This window comes from Martes martes (genome assembly GCF_963455335.1).
Source record: "Martes martes genome assembly, chromosome: 4".
Taxonomy (NCBI): Eukaryota; Metazoa; Chordata; class Mammalia; order Carnivora; family Mustelidae; genus Martes; species Martes martes.
In genome coordinates this window covers 134,183,505-134,204,065 of record NC_137891.1, presented here as the reverse complement: position 1 = coordinate 134,204,065, position 20,561 = coordinate 134,183,505, and the positions used below count along the sequence as shown (strand labels likewise).

Here is a 20,561-nt window from a genome sequence, read left to right as displayed (position 1 = left end):
CAAGCAAGATAACAGTGCTGTGTAGTATACATTTGTTTATATTATCGGCACTTCTCAGTATAGGTGGAAGGAACCATTACCTTTATTTAACAGTGGTTTTTCTTTTTTGTTGTTGTGTTTTACAGTTCTTTTCCCTGGTTCAGCCTGAACTATATACCAGGCCCTGCTGAAAATACCACCCAACAGTTTTCTTCTGCAGCTTATCCAGTTTCTCTTAAGTGCCCTGTACATATTGTATGTTTTATGATGAGATGCAGTTTCTTAATATGTATTACAGAAATACTACTGGTATTTGCAAATATGTAGTTTAATTGTATTATTGAACTCTCATTTTGGGGGCTTGGGCACATTAACAGATTAATCCATCTGTATAGGGCTTTTGCTGTTGGATAGAATTTAAATTGTCTACATATAAATATTTGTTTTAGGGCCCTTAGATTTTATCTGAATACACAGATTAGGCTTTAAAAACAGACATACATGTTTTTGGCTTTAGGAGTTTGGCTAAGTTAGCTTTTGAACTGACACTATGTAGCAGCATTTTTGGTATGGTTAGCATGGCACATGTTGGAACATAAAGCATTTTACTGTACAGGTAAGGAATGTGCCATGTTGTTTTACCTATTTTCTCTCTCTCTTACTCACCCACTTTCACACACACATCCTGTGTGTATTCAGAGACCTTCAGAAACATTCATATTCATTTTCATGAGTCAGCAAAAGCCCTACGCTTGATTCCAACAGAATATTTCCTTTACATACTTTTCTTCTCTTAATTTTTACAAAATTTGTATGGTAGGTGTAAAAGAAAATCATAGTAACTGTACCATATTATTAACCCCTAAATCAAACTTTTTTTGTCTTGTGTATCTTGATTTTTCTGTGTGCTTTATAGTGAAGCAGCCGACACGAGTCGTTGTTCATAAAACAGCTTTTGAAAGTTGAGAGCACACCCCTGGAGAACCGACTGTGCTTGCTTACGTTTGGTTCATGACTTAAAAATCGAGTACAGGTGATGAAATCTTGGCAGTGTTAACAAAAAAGTAGTGTGTATTGTGCTATTTTTTTTTTACTCTAGAAACTTAACCATTTGTAGAGAAAAAGGAAACAAATTTTCACACATTGAAGTTTCATTCTGACATAAAATTAATGATAAATAATCATAGAAGTCAAGCTTTATATTTTAGCGAACATAAGTACTTTCAACAAACTCAGGTGGTGTATCAGGGAGACTTTTTCTGGGTGTTTTTGTGTGTTTTCTGTCTTGCAAAAGAGTGTGTTCTAATGCAAGGATGTTTCTCTGCAGGAGTTATTCCTGATGAGACTAAGGCTTTGTCTCTGTTGGCACCAGCTAATGCAGTGGCAGGTCTTCTGCCTGGTGGTGGACTCCTGCCTACCCCTAACCCACTTACCCAGGTACTGCTAGTTCTGTTGAATTCTTAAAGGATAGAAACACAGAATTGTGGATAAACCTAAACATACTTGAGCTTTTTAAGTGCTGTAATGATTAGAGTTCACAGAAGAATGATACCACATGTTCATAGTATTGTAAAAGGCTATATTGTTATCATAAATAGTGAAGAAAACCTCTTACGAGTTTGCATTTTAAGAGCATTCTGATGAAAATCATAAATCTGTTACATTTGGTTTGCCACTAGCTCTCAAAATAACCCATAAGGAACCATGTGGGTGAGGGGGCGTTTGGACTGGAATTTGATGAGGCATGAGACTTTTTCTGTTGAACATGCTGTTAAAAATAGTATGTTCATTTGGACCCAGAAAGAAAATAAAAGTGAAATTCAGACTTTTTGGTGTTTTTTTTTCCTTTTTTTTCTTTCTTAATGCCATTCAAGCTTTTGCTCTTGAGGTCTGAATTAAGTACATGGATTGCAATAAAGGTGAATTCTTAATGGAGATTTTTAACTTGGGGAAGATGAAATAAAGTTGGAGAAAAATTTTGCTGGGTAGTGTTTCTAACCTCATAGGATGCTATAAAAAGCATAATTGTTTTAGAACCAAAAAGCTCTTTAAATTTCTGTTCTTATTCAGAGAGATTGTAACTGGTCATCGGTTTCACAGATAATAGCAAACAGCAAGCCTCAACTAGAATTTTCTAACAGCATTTTTTTCTGTTACATCATTTTGCCTGTCTGAATAGTTCCATTAACTGTAAAGTCAGAAAAAGGATGAAATCAGGAATTCCCATCATTTTGAGTATGACTTTGTCATTTAAATCCTCATTTTTTTAACCTATAAAATGAGGATCTGGGTGATTTATAGATTGATTCCTTTATATAAAATTGTGTAATAATTAAGGTAGACATTTTATAGGGACACTAGTTTAATTATACTCCATAAACAATTGTTAAAGTACAGAAGGTTTGGTACCTTTTATTTATTAAATATTATTAGACGCTAGAAGAACTTTTAGCACAGTTTTTAGGGAGAAAGTTAGACTGCCTGCAATAGGACTTTGCATAATTTACATCCGTTGGTTAGAATTCTGTCAGCCAGAAGACAAAAAACAAAACAAACAAAAAAACTGGTAATTTGAATAGAGAAAGTTTAATACAAAGAATTACTGACTGGTAACAGGAGATTACTTAGTGGTACTTCAATGAATATACAGTAATTGCAGGTATAGGAAGCAACTAATACGTCTAGATCTGAGGAAGAAAGAACACAGGAAACCCAGTAGATAAGGGGTTTCCTCTTCCCACTTAAGGCTAAGTTTCAGACCTTCAAAAGGATGGATAGTACAGAAGTTCTCTGGAGTGCCCAGAGAACATGTAAGAAGCTGCCCAAGAGGATGGTACTGAAACTCACTAAAAAGATGAAGGCCATTGGGCATCCCACTGCAGTAACAATCAGAAAGTGAACATAGGAACCAGGAACAGAAACCCCTTCCGCAGTGTCCTTCTAGCTCCCCATACACATAAAGCTTAACATCATGCCAGCTGTCACGGGAGAAGTGCTTTTAAGGGTGCTATTTTCATTATCACAGAACAAGACAAAGGATAGTGGATTTGGACCTGAGAAGCAACAAATATAAATTATTGGCACATGAATATATAAAATTTTTTTGTTTTTCTAATTTCTGGTTTTAGGGATAAATGTGCTGTAATAAGTGAAAAATGAGGACATTGTATATGGCAGGGATAGTAAGGTAACTATAGCTCTTGGTCCAGACCCCATTTTTGTTAATTTTGATTTGACAAACATGCCCATTTGTTTATTTAGTATTATCTTTGTTTACAAGCTATAGTGGCATAGCTGAGTCGTTGCAACAGAGCCCACATAGCTCAGACTTAAATTGGTTATTATATGGGCCTTTCAACAGGAAAAAATACCAGAAATAACAAGAATAGAAATTAAATTTAAAATAAATAAAATTTGAAATTTCACAGATTGGCGCTGTTCCATTGGCTGCTTTGGGAGCTCCTACTCTTGATCCTGCCCTTGCTGCACTTGGGCTTCCTGGAGCAAACTTGAACTCTCAGGTATAACTGAATACCTTTTGATCTCATTTTTTATAATTAAAGAATTTGTTCTGTTAACTGTTAAGTTTGCATTTCCAGAATGGGAGATAACTGATTGCTATAGTATAGTGTTTTTTTATGTAAACTTCATTAGGAGTTTAAAAGGTCACTGCATTATTGGCCCCTTAACCATTAAAGAATTTCTCATTTTGTGTCATTCAGAGTAGTGTCACAGGAAGCCAATACATCAGTATTTTTGGAGTCAGAGTAAACAGTCATGAAAGGATGGGAACATGGGTTCATAATTTGTTGTTACTTGGAAATTTTTGTTTTCTCTCATTGTTATTTCACCAGACTTTTTCCTGAAGTCCTAACTTTGTGGAAATCTTTTATTGTACTGCCTAACCACTTGGAGTTTTGTTTTATACATTTTTTTGTAGTATTAGCTCCTTAGTCTCAAAATAAGCAGGAGGTAACTGTTCTATAAAACCTAGACTTGCATCTAATCATATTCATATTTAACTGCTAAAGCAGCTTAACTTTATATGATGTATTTCACTGGCATTATATTTCTGTTGATCATTAGTGTGCCTAAAATAATGTAACTTCTTGTATGTTGGCCAGATTGTCCTAAGGCATTTCAACATACTGAAAAAATAAAATAGCAATCATTTATTTTATGTATTCTCATTGTTGTTACATTTTTGTTTTTACAGTCGCTTGCTGCAGATCAGTTGCTGAAGCTTATGAGTACTGTTGATCCCAAGTAAGGATTTTTTCCATGTTTTCATTGGTGATACGGATATAGTATGTGAATGTCTGGAGAAGTTATTCTTTGATAGTTAAAAAAAGTTATTTCAAGTTACACAATACATAATTCTGTTTTCTAGAAACAAGGAGAAAAATTCAGAGGTAAGCCCATCTACAAAGGGTTTTGTTTCAGTATAAATTGAGTCTTTCTGAATAGTTTGATGAATAGCTTTTGCCAGGATAACTGGAAAAGAGCAAAATACTATCTTTAGTTGATTCATTTAAAAAATATATATATACTGAGTACCTACTGTAAGCTTGTACCTTCACAGCATTTATACTCTAGTCAGAAAAGGAGACATTATTTAAATATAATTAAGTATGTGCATCGAACAAGAGGAAGTACACAGGGGCTTTGGGAACTTATTACAAGGAGAACTTAAGATCAGAGAGGCTGAGCCTGGGGCATGAATAGGAGTCAGGGAGACAGAAGTGAAGGAAACACTGTCCCAGAGCAAAAGACTAGTACATGTCACATAATACCAACATCTTTTTTTAGGTGCTTTGAAAAGTTCTCTTTGTGCTGTAACTATTATATTCTCTAGTTGATATGTAACAAAGTCATGAAATATTTTACTTGATAATTTCTTGGTGTATTAAATTTGAACTTAAGCTTTTCCTGCTTGGTGAAATTCACTATAAGTAAGTTGGAGAGCATGGTGGGAAGGAGAACACAATCATTTGACTATAATAGTTAGTGCCTTTTTTCTTAAAAGTTATCTGATAAAACCTTATTATGTACCTATCATTCAGCTTATAACACCAGTACAGTTGAAGTTCCCTCAGTACCCATTCTTGTTTACATTGCCCTTTCTCCACAAATACTTAACTATCTTTAACATTTGTTGTCTTTAATTTTTTTTGTCCTGTGTAAACCTTTAAAAGGTCCATCTTTCCAGTCAACAATTTCATGAGTAACTTTGGTGTGCCATTGGCCTCTGCTTCATTTTCTGCCCTTCTGCAACCTTAGAAGTAATACTCTTCCCCAGGAAAATTCTGCTGTAGAAAGTTTTTAAATCGTATGAAGGAAAGTTCTGTTAATCATAAATCTTCAGCATCTTTATATTCCCAGGAATAACATTTTTCAGCGTGCGTTTATGGCAAGTTAATGGATGTTCCGCAAAATAAAATAGGTATTTTTTCTTGTTCCAGGTGTCTCTCAATCTTTAAAATGCAGATTGTAAACATTGAAAAGGATGCTATACTGTACATGGTTTTACCAAAATTAACATGAAATAACCCCTTTTTCAAGTAGTATCTTACTAAAATGATACATGAAATATTTACATTTATTTGTAATGTGCATTTTAAAATACTTCGATCTCAGTTCTTTGTTCTGTTTCAGGTTGAATCACGTAGCTGCTGGTCTTGTTTCACCAAGTCTGAAATCAGATACCTCTAGTAAAGAAATAGAGGAAGCCATGAAGAGAGTACGAGAAGCACAGTCCCTAATTTCTGCTGCTATAGAACCAGGTAAAAATACATTAGGCAGTTGTGTTGAATCTTAAACTATGTGATTGTTGACAAAAATGATTATTGCATGAGTTTGGGAATATTATAATCATTTTTAAATTTAATTATAATCATCTTTTAATTTTCCAAATTCTGGTAAAAGGTCGTGTAGTAGAGTGATCCTGGGTTGGGGAGGGGACTTGTCACCTAGACATAATTTGAAAATATCTGGAGGTATTTAATTGTCATATTGGTACCAACTGCATCTCTAGTGGGTAGAAGATCAGGACACAGCTAAACATCCTCCAGGGCACCCTACTCCATCCCTCAATGATGCATTCCTTAATAGTAGTGCCTAGACTTACGTTAGCTTATGTTGGGGTAACCTAATTGATTTTAGTCTTTTATTTGACCTAGAGAACCTATTAAAGATGCTTCTGTTAAGACATTTGTTTAAAGAAAACCAAATACCTAAAAATATTACCTTACTCTCTGCAGATTGTCTTTTCGAGGTGAAGTGAATGGTTATCCTATTGTCTGCCTATATAGATTGGATGTTTAGTTCTGGATTATTTTTTCCCACATCAAATAAGTGTTTTACTAATTTTTCACTCCTATTTCTTAATAAATGGGAAGGTTTTATATATGTACAGTATTAGGAAGATAATTATAATGTTGGATAAATTAATACCAAGTGCTTTATGTCTGTTATTTAATCAACAGAATTAATTAGTCCAAGGCCATAAGGCAAGGAGTAAGAGTTTTAGATACACAACTGGATGTATGTGACTCCAGAGCCAGAACACCATGCTGTAACTTTCTGTTTTCATTGAAAACTAATAACTGGAAATACTGAAAGTGGTTTATTTATGAATTCTCCCCAAGATTTTTGTGAATTTATTACTGACATTTGCAATAAATTGCGTCCAGTTAATGAAATGATCTAAATGTGAACGAACTCAGTCTCACTTTAATTGTAGACCACATGTGAAGAATGCAGTGGCTTTATTTCTCTTAAGTCCTAAGTTAAAGGAATTGCTTATGTATTATTTAAAAACTAGGAAATGGAAGTCAGATCATCTAGATCTGTCTCCTGACTTACACAGTTGAAAATTAGAGAGGAAGAAGTAGTTCAGACAGATTAAGAAAAGAAAGCTAGCTTACTAAAAGCCAGTTCTGTCACAGAGTGTAGTGAGAACAGTGAATGAATCATGACTCTCTGGAATTGAAGGCCAAATATTGAGTTTATTAATCAACCACTGTAACATAAATATATAGGAATTTATTTAGCAGAGGCACATAAGTGATAAAGAAGGACATAAGTGATTAAGAAGGAACATTTTAATGGAACAAGGATTTAAAATGTCTGTATTTGTTATATAATCTGTTAAATATATTTATCTTACAGTTGAGTACTGGTTGGGAGATGTTAATATATGACACATGAAAATAAAGTTTTAATCTGGGTCAATTAGAGCTGTATTGGGGAAAGTAGAACCAAGGAATGGAAATAGGGACTCCTCTGAGATGGATAATTCTTTTCATAGATTGTTTATGGACAGTACATCACAGCCTTCCAAATCTGGTACAAATGAAATAGTCAAAGGAAGCTTTGGTTAGTTGAAAATCAGATATATAATTTGGATCTACTGAAAGCCTAGAAAAAAGGATCATATGACATTTAATGATGATATATGAAACCTGAAAATTAAGATAATGAAGAATTTCTTAGAATGACTTCTAAGTGGGCATAATCTTTCTATTTTATGGTTTCTAAATCCAGATTCCTTTTTCTTTTCTTTTTTTTTTTTTTTTTTTAAATCCAGATAAGAAAGAAGAGAAACGAAGGCACTCAAGGTCAAGATCACGTTCTAGGAGGAGGAGGACTCCCTCATCTTCTAGGCACAGGTTTGATAGTTTGTTATTGGTAGTTAATTGTACCTTATAAAAAGATAATTTCTGTATCTCAAATCCTTCTTAATTTGCTAGCTGTTAACCTACTTAGCTTTGGGTGTTTTAATAACTGTTACATTAGAGTGTTTGAGTTCACATGTGGACACATGGAGAAAAGGTATGGGCTAAATAGACGATCGATTGGTACTTTAAAACTCCAAAATCTGGGGATGGGAGGAAGGCACTGGAACTGGAGCACTAAATTGAGTTAGGACTGTGGAAGAACACTAGACTTGAAACTTTTGACTTGAATTCTAGTTCTGACTTTCCACTAGACTTCTTGAGACTTCTCTTTCAACTTACCCATCTGATGCATGAATATTTGCAAATGACAATTTTTGGTAATATCACCACACATCTCATCTGAAAACCCTTTTAAGTATTAGGAATCTGTCATGTTCACAGTGGTAGATTCAAGTGTTCTAAAATTTAATTTTCTCTTGAAACCTCAGATCTGTCACAGAGTTGTGTTTCTTGGTAACAACAGTCATTTAACTTTAATTAATATGACAAGTGATTTAGTATTCATTGCACAGAACATTGCTCAAGGGCCTAGATTTAATATTTACTGTTCATAATACTAGGTTAATAGCATTCAAAGAATCAGGTTTAATAGAATAGTCTTTTTACTGCTTCATCAATGATCTCTTTAGTGAAAATGGCATTTTTTTGTTTTTTTCTTTTACTGCACTTGCATACTGCAAATGCCAGTGAAGAATACAGAGACCTACTTAGGGCAGTTCAGTACCTGCTACCTTGATTGGTGCTAAGAAGATGATAAAACCCTTCCACACCACCATTGCTTTTGCACTGTTAGTTCATATGTCAACACAGTGAAAAGGGCAAGTAATATCTTGGTGGTGGTTTTGTTTTGTTTTGTTTTGTTTTAAATAATTTTGGCCTGTGGACCCCATGACATTGTCAGGTCTTTTCATAGTCATTTCATTAGTACACTTGGCTGCTGTAATGGAATACCATGGGCTTGGTGGCTTGCAAACAACAGAAATTAATTTCTCATAGATCTGGAGACTGGGAAGTCCAAGGTCGAGGTCTTGGCAAATTAGGTGTTTAGTGAGGACCCTTGTTTGTAAGTTTTTTTTACTGTATCCTCACATGGAATGGGTGAGGGGTTTAGATCTCTCTTATAAGGTTATTAATTCCATGAAAGCTGTACTGTCATGACCTAATTATCTCCCAGAGGCTCCACCTCCGTATCATCACATTGGAAATTGGGTTTCACGTAAGAATTTTGGAAGGGGCACAAAATTCAGTCTGTAGCAAAATGTTACAGGGTTGTCCTCCTCCCCCCCACCCCCGCCTCCCATCTTCCCCTAACCTCTCATTCCTAATAAATGTCTTTCAAAAAACCAAGTCTGGATCACGTCACAGCCTTGTTAAACTTTGAGGAGCACCCTTATTAGCCTTAACACCATGGTAAATAAAACCTTAGAATGGCATTCACGTTTCTTTACTATTTAACTCTGTTTATCTTCACACTTGTCAGTTGCCACTCCAGAACAGTTAATTACGGTACTATTTGCCTGAAGGTACATTTTCTGTATGCTTCCATGCTTTTGCTCATAATGTTCCTTTCTGCCTAATGCTCTTTCTCACATCTTCATCTCCACCTGAGGAACTCCTTTTTGTTAGCTTGCTCAAGATCAGCTAAATATGTGAAATATTGGTGGTACTAATAATTCTAATTTTCCAGGACCGTGCTCTTATATTTTAATTTAACACTTAAAATGTTTGAGAACCTAAGTCCTTTTTTCGTGTATATGCCAAGTACGTACTAGTGTTCTCAGGTTTTAATTTGAATTATTTTAATACAGCCTATGGGAAATAATAGTGAAACATTTATTTTCTTGAACAGAGTGTTTTTGGACACTTGTAATAATACATCATAATGGATTATTATGGGTTATAGTATCTTAAGCATCTTGGCATGTAAAATGACGATTACTTTCAACAAACTTAAAATACTAATTTTGTATATTTTTCTGATTTTTTTTTTAAAGAGCTTATATAAACTAGTAAGTGTGTTAAAGTAGCTCTGCAACACATTACTCTTAAAAAAATAACATTCAGGACCTTATAGTAAGTAGATGGGTGTGAAACCTCTGCTTATTAGATTTTTGAAACTATCTTTTATTAATCATTTGTTTAGAAAAAAACCGTGAGAATGTTTATGATTTATTGTTTCTGTACTTCTGTTTTTTGTGTATACGTTAAAGGCAGGAAAAATGAATAACTCAGTTTAGCAAAAATGATGGTCGACGTAATTTTCTTAAAGCCAGTATACTCAAAAGATGAGTAGTGTTTAATTCTAATAACATCAGTTTTTATTTCCCAGAATCCTTTTTAACTCTTAAGAAGAAAGTGATGATTTTGATATTTCATAGAGTCACTGTCACCTAAAATATACTATTAGTACCTTTTACTAGAGTCAGGCACTGTACTGATTGCTTAAGAGTATAGTGTTGAATAAGGTAGACAAATTTATTCCCCATTTTTATGAAGCTTACAGAAAGGTAGGTAAGCATTACATGAACATTTCCTAGGATATAGACATGTTATTGAAAGAGATTGTTTTAGTAGTTTCCAAATAATGGTCAAAAATAGGAGATGATTAAAATGAAAGTTTATTGATTGAATAAGACACTAGTGATGGGTTTTGAAATAGTGGTTTTAGAGAAGGAGACAGCAGAACCTATATTGGCACATTAGTAAGAGGAAAGAAAGGAATCAGTAGTTCATATATATACCTACATTTAAGCACTGAGCCGACTTTTTAATTTCATTTTAAATTTTAAATAACAAATATTCACAATGTAAGTGCTATTATTTTTCATTATGTAATAGGCTCAAAGAATGCTCTCCATTTGCTGGCGTTGAACTGAGATTTGGACATAAATCTTTACCATTTCTGAACTGTCTATTCTCTGGGTACCTTAAGTGAATGTAAAAAGTTTGACTGTATTAGAAGTTTTCCATAGAAACAGGTTGAATGATGGTCCTTAGAAGTTAAATGATAAAAGTCTTAAGCAGAGGATGCAGTTTATTTTTAATTATTCTTAGAATAAAATACAAGAGGAAGAGGATCGGTGACAACATCAAAAACTTTAATTGTGCTTCTTAAGTCCTGGAAGAGAAAGTATATAGGATTGGGGGAAAAGGCTGGGAGACGATGCAGAAAGAAACACTTCTGTTACATGACAGGAAAGAGATCATGTAGAGCTAGTGATAATGGTGAGGGGAAATGAGAGTAAAAGAGGCAGTTAGTGCTGAGTTGTATATATCTATATAGAGCTACATTAGATATCTCTGAGGTTGTATTCAAAGAAGTAAAATAATATTTCAGAGAAAAATTAGAAATCATAGAAAGCAACAACACATCTTAACTGGTTTCCATTTATAAAATGAATTATAATAGTACCTACTTGAAAGGCTTATTGTAAGACTAAGTATTTATAAAGCATGTAGTAAGCAAATATTAAGTATTTGGTAATCGACCAATAGCGTTAACCTGCCATAGTGAGGAATTACATAAGACACATGCTAAAATTCTGTATAGTTGGCAGAAGATGATGCAAGTGAATCAGATAGTTTTTATTTTCATTCATTCTCTAGTACAGTTTTTAGGTTCAGAGTTGTAGTGTCAGGGCATAGGACTGTTCTTAAAGATTGAAGTTAAAAGGTGAGAAATTCTAGGTTTTAGAAAGTATTAGTTTCTAGGGAATCAAAGATGTTTTAGGGGTGCGTGGGGGGCTCAAGTCAGTTGAGTATCTGACTCTTGGTTTTGACTTACCTCTTTATCTCGGGATTGTGATATTAAGCCCTGTATCAGGCTACAGGGTCTGCTTAAGATTCTCCCCACCCCTACCCTGGTCACTCCTGCTCCGTAAGGTAATAAAATCTTCAAAAAAAGAAAAAAGAGGGGCACCTGGGTGACTTAGAGGGTTAAGCCTCTGCCTTTGGCTCAGGTCATGATCTCGGGGTCCTGGGATCGAGCCCCACATAGTGCTCTCTACTCAGCGGGGAGCCTGCTTCCCCCTCTCTCTCTGCCTTCCTCTCTGCCTACTTGTGATCTCTCTCTCTGTGTCAAATAAATAAATAAAATCTTTTTTTTTAAAAATGCTTTATGGACTAAATAAATAATATCACCAACTGATAGGAAATTACCCCCACTTGCTGATGGTTAACCCATATGTCTGAATCATTTGGTGCTAAGTGAAACAGTCACAGAACTAGTCTGTTTGCCTTTATACGCATGTATTGGCTTTTTCATTATTAGGCGGTCAAGAAGCAGATCAAGAAGGAGATCACATTCTAAGTCAAGAAGTAGGCGACGATCCAAGAGTCCAAGACGGAGAAGATCTCATTCCAGAGAGAGAGGTAGAAGGTCAAGGAGCACATCAAAAACCAGGTACAGTAGACCATTGACATTAGGTGGGAAGACAAATTTTAAAGTTCCCAAAATCCTAGATGTGGGCTACTTAATGACAAAAGGGGTGGTGGAAGGAGAGAGGGCTAGATTGGAGAAGGAACTATTTAATTTTTGAAGAGGCTGACATTTGTTTTCCTGGGCTCCTTTGTAAACTTAAGGTTTCTTCTTACAGCTGAAAACTGAGATGATTTCTTTGTAGTAAAAATTCTTATCTGTCCTACTACATTCTTTCGTTTCCTTCTTTCCACTCAACCCTGCTAAGGATATAGTGCTACCACCATTTTTTACAGTATGCTGAAGAGTTAGTTTATGGCAGACAACCGTGCCTTAATCTACCTTTCTAAGTCCCAGTATCTGCACCTTATAAACATTTATTAAGAATTAATGGCAAACATTGAACCATATTTGGAGAGCCTCCTGTCCCATGATTTGGAATGAGTAGAAGGTTAAAGTTGAGGAGTCACTAAAGAAACATTGTACTTTAACACTGTATTTTGACTTAAATGTGAATTCATACAGTAGTCCGTCTTTTTCATACAGGGCCAGACCTTTTTAAATTAATACGTTGTCTTGAGTAGCATTTAACAAGTCACTGTTTTTTCACTTGAACCACCTTCACAGTGGCAAGAGAACTATCACTTTTAAAAAGTACTTAGATTTTTGTTACATTTTTCTTATTTATAGTTGTCACATGTATACAGTTTCATAATGCTTATTTTTTGAGCAGCTGTCCTTATCTCTTTCTTAAATATTTGCCTAATTTTTTAGAAGCAGACCTTTTACTTTATACTATCCATTATCCATTTGCATATTTAATTATGTAATTAAAATAATAAGGACAGTTGAAATCCAAAACAGTTTATTCTCCATGACCATGTAACTCAGCTGGGAGCAAAGATTTGGGGGGTAACTGTACTGAGTGTTTAGCCTGTAAGGAGGCTTTTAGTTACTGTATTTTATAGGGTGAGTCGTCTTAATCTAGTCAAATCAAACAAGCTTGCATAATGAAATGAATATCATACAAAGAGGAATTGGGTGTCCTTTCCCTCAAGGAATTTTTTTTTTTTTTAATGATTTTATTTATTTAGCAGGAAGGGACACAGCAAGAGAGGGAACACAAGCAGGGGGGACTGGGAGAGGGAGAAGCACAGGCTTCCTGCAGAACAGGGAGCCCAATGCGGGGCTCGATCCCAGGACGCTGGGATCATGACCTGAGCCAAAGACAGATGCTCAACAACTGAGCCACCCATGCGCCCCCGGGAACTTTTTTTTATACAAGAGGGGTTAATGTAATTACCAAGGAAGGGTCACTGCTAGTAGTATTGGAAGAGAATTAATTGAGAAGTGACTGAGTATTAAATTTTGATAGATTTAACTACACTGAGGAGCATGGTTTCAGGTAGAGAATATTGTTTTCAAAGTTAGCATAAATTCTTGGAATGGCAAGTATTTTGGTATGGGGGGCGGCTAGGAAATAAGGTCGGAAAAGTATAGGAAGACAGATGACACACAGAAGGCTGTGTTGTTCTCACGAAGGAGTTTGTACCTGATCCAGGAAGCAATGGGAAGAGATGGAAAAGTTATGGAACGAGGAGTTACTACTCTTTTCAGATTTGTACTTAGAAAAGATTTCTGATAGAGGATCAGTTTGTGGAAACATGACTGAGTATCTTTGAGGGAAAGTAACAGTCATCTGAAATTATAAAGACATGAACAAAGGGGAGGGGGTAACTGATGGCAGCAGGGTGACTAAAGAAGAAAAGGACAGAAATAGGAGCTCTAGGGATTAGCTTAGAAAAACAAAAGGGATACTTTAATCTCTACCATTATAGTTGATGATAGGTATGTATGTCTGGGAGTGAAGGACTTCTCATTCATTAAATACATTGATTACCTTTTGTGCAGAGTCTTGGGGAGAATGGTAATCTAGGAGGAAAAAATGCTGTAGGAAATAAAAGTAAATTTATAAGAATCTCTAAAAAGATTTAGAATTGAAGTATGTATAGTAATAGTCCATTGTGATGGGATATTTTTCTGATAGTACCGGATAGCATAAACTATGTAGCAGGGGAAAAAAGTAGATGGTTGTCTTGGTCCATGGTAAAGGTTAACAACATAATGGGGTATGTACTTTGGAAGAATATTTGGTAGTATTAATCGTTAAATCTGGTAGTGCTTTGTGGGTTCTGGCCTGACAGTAGAGGACACAGAGTCATAGTAGGTGGGGAAATTGGTAATCTGCTGAGAGAAGAAGGGGTGTTGAAGAGCCTGGAGACAATTATTAAAACTATTGGTGTTGGGACACAGGGGGTGACTCAGTTAGTTAAGCATCTACCTTTGGCTCAGGTCACGATCCCAGGTTCCTTGCTCGGCAGGGAGCCTGCTTCTCCCTCTACCTGCCACTCCCCCTACTTATATGTTCTCTCCTCTGTCTCTCTCTGACGATTAAATAAAATCTTTTAATAATAAATAAATCTTGGTGTTTATTGCCACACATACCAAGAAATTGGACAACATCCTATATTTTTTTTTTCATCACATAGTCTGTTTTGCTCTTTTGGAGAGAAGTTTTATGTGGAATAGCAGGAAATGATTTTTTTTATTTACCAAATATGCCCTTAAGCTATTATTACGTTTCTATAAGAATATTCATGTTTTAAGAAAATAGGATTAGATTTCATTCTGCTTCTGTTTTTGTCATTGCTGTATTTATATTCACTGAATCTTCTAATGCATTTGTAAATTTTGTTCATTTATTAGAGACAAAAAGAAAGAAGACAAAGAAAAGAAACGTTCCAAAACACCACCAAAAAGTTACAGCACAGCCAGACGTTCCAGAAGTGCAAGCAGGTAAGAAGTGGCATTATGAGTTCTTGGTACATTTTACAACCTCGTTTGCAAGAATGTCAGTAGGCCATGAGCATTAAATGTTTTCCAATACATAGGTACATACTTCAGTGTTGAAGTTACTTAAAAGCAATCTGTGAAGTATAATCGAAAGTTCTTTTTACTTAATATGTTATGGTGTTACAATTGAAATGACGTGGAATTCAACAGAGGTCAGTTTTTATGTTTGCCACATGTATTTCACATCCTGATTTAGTTCAAGTTTTAATGGTTAATATATGCTGAATTACTACAGTAAATTCATTTCATTATTCTGTCATGTTTAAAATATCCACATATATAATCATTATTGACAAAATGAGAGGCCATATAAGTTCCGATTTATATCATTCTTAGACTAGTAATTATGTCTTTAATCTGCTAGTGAAAATTCAGTGTTGTAACTTTACTCCACAGAAAATCTATTTTTCACTCTTAATATAGAATTCATTTGCTAGTAGGAAGGCTGGCTACCTCCATTTTCTTCCAGTCTCATTTACACATGACTTGCTGCAGTATTGTATTCTTTAATCTTGATGTTCAAATTCACTAGGAGTTTCCCACTTTATAAATATAAAGTAATTTAGTTGGAGTGCCTGGGTGGCTCAGTGGGTTAAAGTAATTTAGTGGATGAAAGACCTAAGTATAAAAGCTAAACTAAAACCTGCTAGAAGGAAACATAGAATTAAATCTTTATGGCCTTGAACTTGGCAGTGGTTTCCTAAATGACACCAAAAGTATAAGCAGAAAAATATAAGTAAATTGGAAATCGATACTAAAAGCATGTGTTTCAAAGAACACTATCTAGAGGGTAAAGATAATCCAGAATGCTAGAAAATATTTGCAAATTATATATGAGCTAGTAAGGAACTTGTTATCTAGAACATCGAAAAATCATAGATAACCAAATGGGCAAAGATAGCTTCATCAGAGATAAGCACATGTCCAGTAAGCTCTTGAAAAGATGTTTGGCATTAGTCATGAAGGAAATGCTGCAAATCAGAACCACTTCACACCCACTAGGATGGTAATATTTTTTAAAAAATACAATTAGTGGTTGGTGAGGATGTCGAGAAATTGGAACTCTGTACATTGCTGGTATGAACGAAAAATGGGATAGACACTTTGGGAAACCGTTTGGCAATTCTTTTAAAAATTAGAATTTCTTGGGGCACCTGGGTGGCTCAGTGGGTTAAGCCTCTGCCTTTGGCTCAGGTCATGATCCCAGGGTCCTGGGATCAAGTCCCACATCAGGCTCTCTGCTCAGTGGGGAGCCTGCTTCCTCCCCTCTCTCTGCCTGCCTCTCTGCCTACTTGTGATCTCTCTCTCTCTGTCAAATAAATAAATAAAATTTTTTTTAAAAAGTTAGAATTTCTTGACACAGCAGTTTTAGTCCTAGGGTATACCCGGGAGAAGTGAAAACAGTGTCCACACAAAAACTTCTGTCATTGTTCATGATAATCCAAAAGTCAACCCAAATGTCCATTAACTAACATGGGTAAACAAAATGGTATATATTCATACAGTGGAATATTGTTCAGCAATGAAAACAAAGTATACTGATAGATGCTTTAATATGGATGAGCCTTGAAAACATATGACAGATGAAAGTCACAAAGGACCACATATTGTATGATTCCATTTATATGAAATGTCCAGAGTAGTTAAATCTATAAAGACAAAATAGATCAGTGGTTGGCATGAATACTTAAAGCGTTTCTTACCAGGGTGATAGTTTCTTAAAGGTAAATATGTAAACAAGAAAATAAACTAGGTTTGAATGCTTAAGGAAATGCTAAACCAGGTCTACAGAATACATAGGTAGGAAAGGGGCATAAAAGTTCGGATGGCAACATACATGTTCTTACCTTGAAAACTAGAGGCTTTTTTTTTTTTTTAACTGTTGCTTTACTTAAGATACTTTTATAAGTGCCTTATCCTACTTTAATAATTGGATTATTCTAAGTTAAGGTGTATTCTGTTAAGTTTTAATTATATACTTGCTGTGTTTTCAGTTGTGCTACGGTCTGTACAGGGACACAGAAATACAAAACATCTCTTTCATCTAGGGTATTTTGAGTTTTGGTTACACAGAGCAGTAGCAAAAAATAGGAGGTATACAGACCTGACAGACTTAATATTTGATGAATGCAAGATTGTGTGTAATGTTTCTGTCAAGGGAGGTCACAGAGGGCTGGTAAGAGTTAAAGCTTTTTTAAAAAACCAACCAAAAGTGTGGGGTTTCATTTTTTATTATTTCCTTGTGCCTAAATTGTAATAATGGTCATCTTGCAAGTTTTAAATTTTTTGAGAATAGTGACAGAAGCAGAATATTAAAAAAGAAAACGCCACAATTTTAAGGAAAGGGGAAATGCTATATGCATTTTAAAACTAACTGCTCAAAGCATGGTTGGGGGGAGCATCATTTTTTGAAGGGAGTCAGTTTGATCTTTGTTACTACTACTACTAACTCTGCCTGAATTTTACCTAATAAAAGTAATTTTTTGGGATTTTATTAGCAATTGACTCTTATATCATGGCATATTATACCTGTTCTGGCCACTGTTAAAATTGAGATCTGAAATAGTTTGCTTCAGACTATTTTTCCTTCCTGAATTAGAACTTTAACCTTTTTTTTTTTTTTTTTAAAGAGTTTGTTTATTCATTTGTGAGAGGGAGTGCAAGAGCACAGGCAGGGGTAAGCAGCAGAGGGAGAGGGAGAAGAGAACTCCCTGGTAAGCGAGCCTCATGCAGGGCTCGATCCCAGGAGCCTAGGATCATGACCTAAGGCAAACACTTAACTCACTGAGCCACCCAGGGACCCCAGAAGTTCTGTCTTTAAAAATTGCCACAAGTTAGGGGTTTCTTGAAGGCATGAAAGGAAAATGATGCAGTTTGTGAAAGAATTACTCATTTGATTCTTCAGCTCAAAACAGTATTTGAAAATGGGTCTTTCGGGGGTGCCGGCTGGCTTAGAAGAGTAGGCGATTCTTGATCTCAGAGTTTTGTTCAGGCCCCACATTGGGTGTAGAGATTACTTAAAAATAAAGTCTCTAAACAAAATAAAAAAGAAAATGGATTTTTAATTATCAGATCCTGTTGTTGGAGTTCCTAGTGAATCTCCTTCAGTAGACACCATCTGCCATGATGTGTCTGCATTTTTTAGATAATACTGTATTTTAAAATCTAGTTTGCACATTTGTGGTTCTAGAGAGAGACGACGACGACGAAGTAGGAGTGGCACAAGATCTCCTAAAAAGCCTAGGTCACCTAAAAGAAAATTGTCTCGCTCACCATCTCCTAGGAGGTAAGAATGTTGGTGCTATGGATCTGTACTTTCTACATTCCAGAAGCTGTCAGTTTTTATTTTAAAAACTCTCCTTGGCTTTTTCTTCCTTTTCAAAAATTAAAGTGCATAAGAATATGCTGATATATTTCCTTTCTGCTTGAGACTGTGTTATTATAAAAAGTGTTTAGGATTGGGCATTTTAGACCTGTAACCACTTACAGTCATCTTGCCTGTATCACTAGTGCACAACTTGTATCCGGTGTTTTGAAACGGGTCTTTATTGTTCTTCATGTCATGTGAACTTGGGTCAAAGTCACCGCCTGAATAAGTTTAAACCTACTGCTACACTTAAGGGTGAAACTTCTCGAGTGGTTCCTTTAAAGCATCTTTTTTGAGAATATTTTACTGTCATTCTAGACATAAAAAGGAGAAGAAAAAAGATAAAGACAAAGAAAGAAGCCGAGATGAAAGAGAACGATCAACAAGCAAGAAGAAAAAAAGTAAAGATAAGGAAAAGGATCGGGAAAGAAAATCAGAGAGTGATAAAGATGTGAAAGTATGTTTACAAACTAATTTACTTGGATATTTGGGGTAGTGCTGGTAATTTTTAAGAAGCGATTTTTCTGGGAAGACGTTTACTTTTTTTATTCTCCTTGGCAAAGCAGGTTACACGGGACTACGATGAAGAGGAACAAGGGTATGACAGCGAGAAAGAGAAAAAAGAGGAGAAGAAGCCAACAGAACCAAGTTCCCCTAAAACAAAAGAATGCTCTGTGGAAAAGGGAACTGGTGATTCACTAAGAGAATCCAAAGTGAATGGGGATGATCATCATGAAGAAGACATGGATATGAGTGACTGAATATTGCCTCTGTGGGAATCCAACTGTATACATGCATCAGTGTCATTCCTTTGTGTGATTTCTTAATGCTATATTTGTTCATCTCAAACCTAGATGTATACAGCTCTGAGTTATAAATGGTTATAAAGCTCCTGATATTGATATTAGTTATTTACATCCAAAAGCTTAGAAAATGATACATGAGCAGCCAATTCTTGACATGGTGAAATCTGATTGAGTAACCAAGCAGTTTTACTATTCTGGTGCTGCTTCATAACAAAAATGAAAAGCTGCATGCATCTACAGCAGGCATGGATTGTTTATGTTGTATGATCTCCTTTATTAAGTAAGTTCACTTATAGTATTTCTAGAATTTGATTCATTGCCGTAATAGAGCCATGTAGGGAATGCACTGATTGCATGTTAATTGTGGCAGGAATATCCTAAATGTCATTAAAATCCTCCAACATGATGGATCTACTTATGGTCTTGTTTGTTGACATGACAGATTAACATTCTTATAGTTACATCTGAAGATAATCCTTTAAGCCTTGTGGCTAAATTTTTGTGGCTTTTGTTTAACTTTGAAAGGTTATATATGCACTAACCTTTTTTGATGGCTGATTAGGCTTTAATTACAGAAACAAGATTTCAAATGAAACTGTCTTTGGCAGTGAGTAAATAGCATATTTTGAAGTAGAGTTGTATACTTTCTCATACGGTGTTTGGGAATTTTTTTTCCTGAAATAATTTATTCCACATCTACATCAGTGAAAGCTGCCTATCCTGAGTCCATCTGTAAAAGAAAGTTTTCTCTTGTCCTGATTTTCAATTTTCCACTCTTTTATTAATTTGTTTTAATCTCAGTGTTGGAAAAAGGGGGTAGTGCATTTTAAATTGACCTTCATATGCTTTTAAAATAAGACAAATCTATTTGATAATGTACTTTTTATTTGATCTCAAGTTGTATAAAACCAATAAATTTGTGTTACTGTTACTGCAGTAGTAATCTTATGCACACAGTGATTCATGTTAAATGCAAAGTAGTTAGGCAACTGTTTTCTTAGTTACAGGAGTTTCAAGCTTCACTTTTGTGCAGTATAAACAAAAGTAGGCTACAGTCTGTGCCATGTTGATGTACAGTTTCTGAAATTGTTTTACAAGACTTTGATAATAAAACCCTTAAACTTATGTTCATGTTCCTGTAAAACTGTATTTGTATTTATTTACGCTGTTGAATGTAAGACATTTACCTCATTCATTTTACAAATCAAGATCTTTCCCCTTTCAATCCACATATTTAAATATAGTAAGATGAACTCCACCACTGTAGCAGTTAGTTGCCATCAGAATTGTCAAAGTTGGCTTTATTTCTATCGAAAGCAGTCTTAGTGTAATTTTATTTC

General features: G+C 35.1%; 1 protein-coding gene across 7 annotated transcripts in view; it reads left to right on the top strand.

Moving 5' to 3' along the window:
- SRSF11 (serine and arginine rich splicing factor 11) overlaps positions 1-20,346 on the top strand; it is a 42,504-nt gene extending 22,158 nt beyond the window's left edge. For 3 of the 7 annotated variants that reach the window (XM_080800081.1, XM_080800083.1, XM_080800082.1), the window contains exons 4-13: positions 1,307-1,416; positions 3,408-3,500; positions 4,196-4,245; positions 5,635-5,762; positions 7,568-7,649; positions 11,989-12,120; positions 14,902-14,991; positions 18,239-18,334; positions 18,734-18,872; positions 18,979-20,346. In XM_080800081.1, the coding sequence (XP_080656207.1) occupies positions 1,307-1,416; positions 3,408-3,500; positions 4,196-4,245; positions 5,635-5,762; positions 7,568-7,649; positions 11,989-12,120; positions 14,902-14,991; positions 18,239-18,334; positions 18,734-18,872; positions 18,979-19,176 (1,118 nt within the window). In that variant the 3' untranslated portion in view covers positions 19,177-20,346. Of the gene's footprint in view, positions 1-125; positions 1,013-1,306; positions 1,417-3,407; positions 3,501-4,195; positions 4,246-5,634; positions 5,763-7,567; positions 7,650-11,988; positions 12,121-14,901; positions 14,992-18,238; positions 18,335-18,733; positions 18,873-18,978 lie in introns of those variants that run through there. The other 4 variants (XM_080800084.1, XM_080800085.1, XM_080800087.1 and 1 more) reach the window with 3 other exon arrangements.
- Positions 20,347-20,561: the final 215 nt, after the last annotated feature.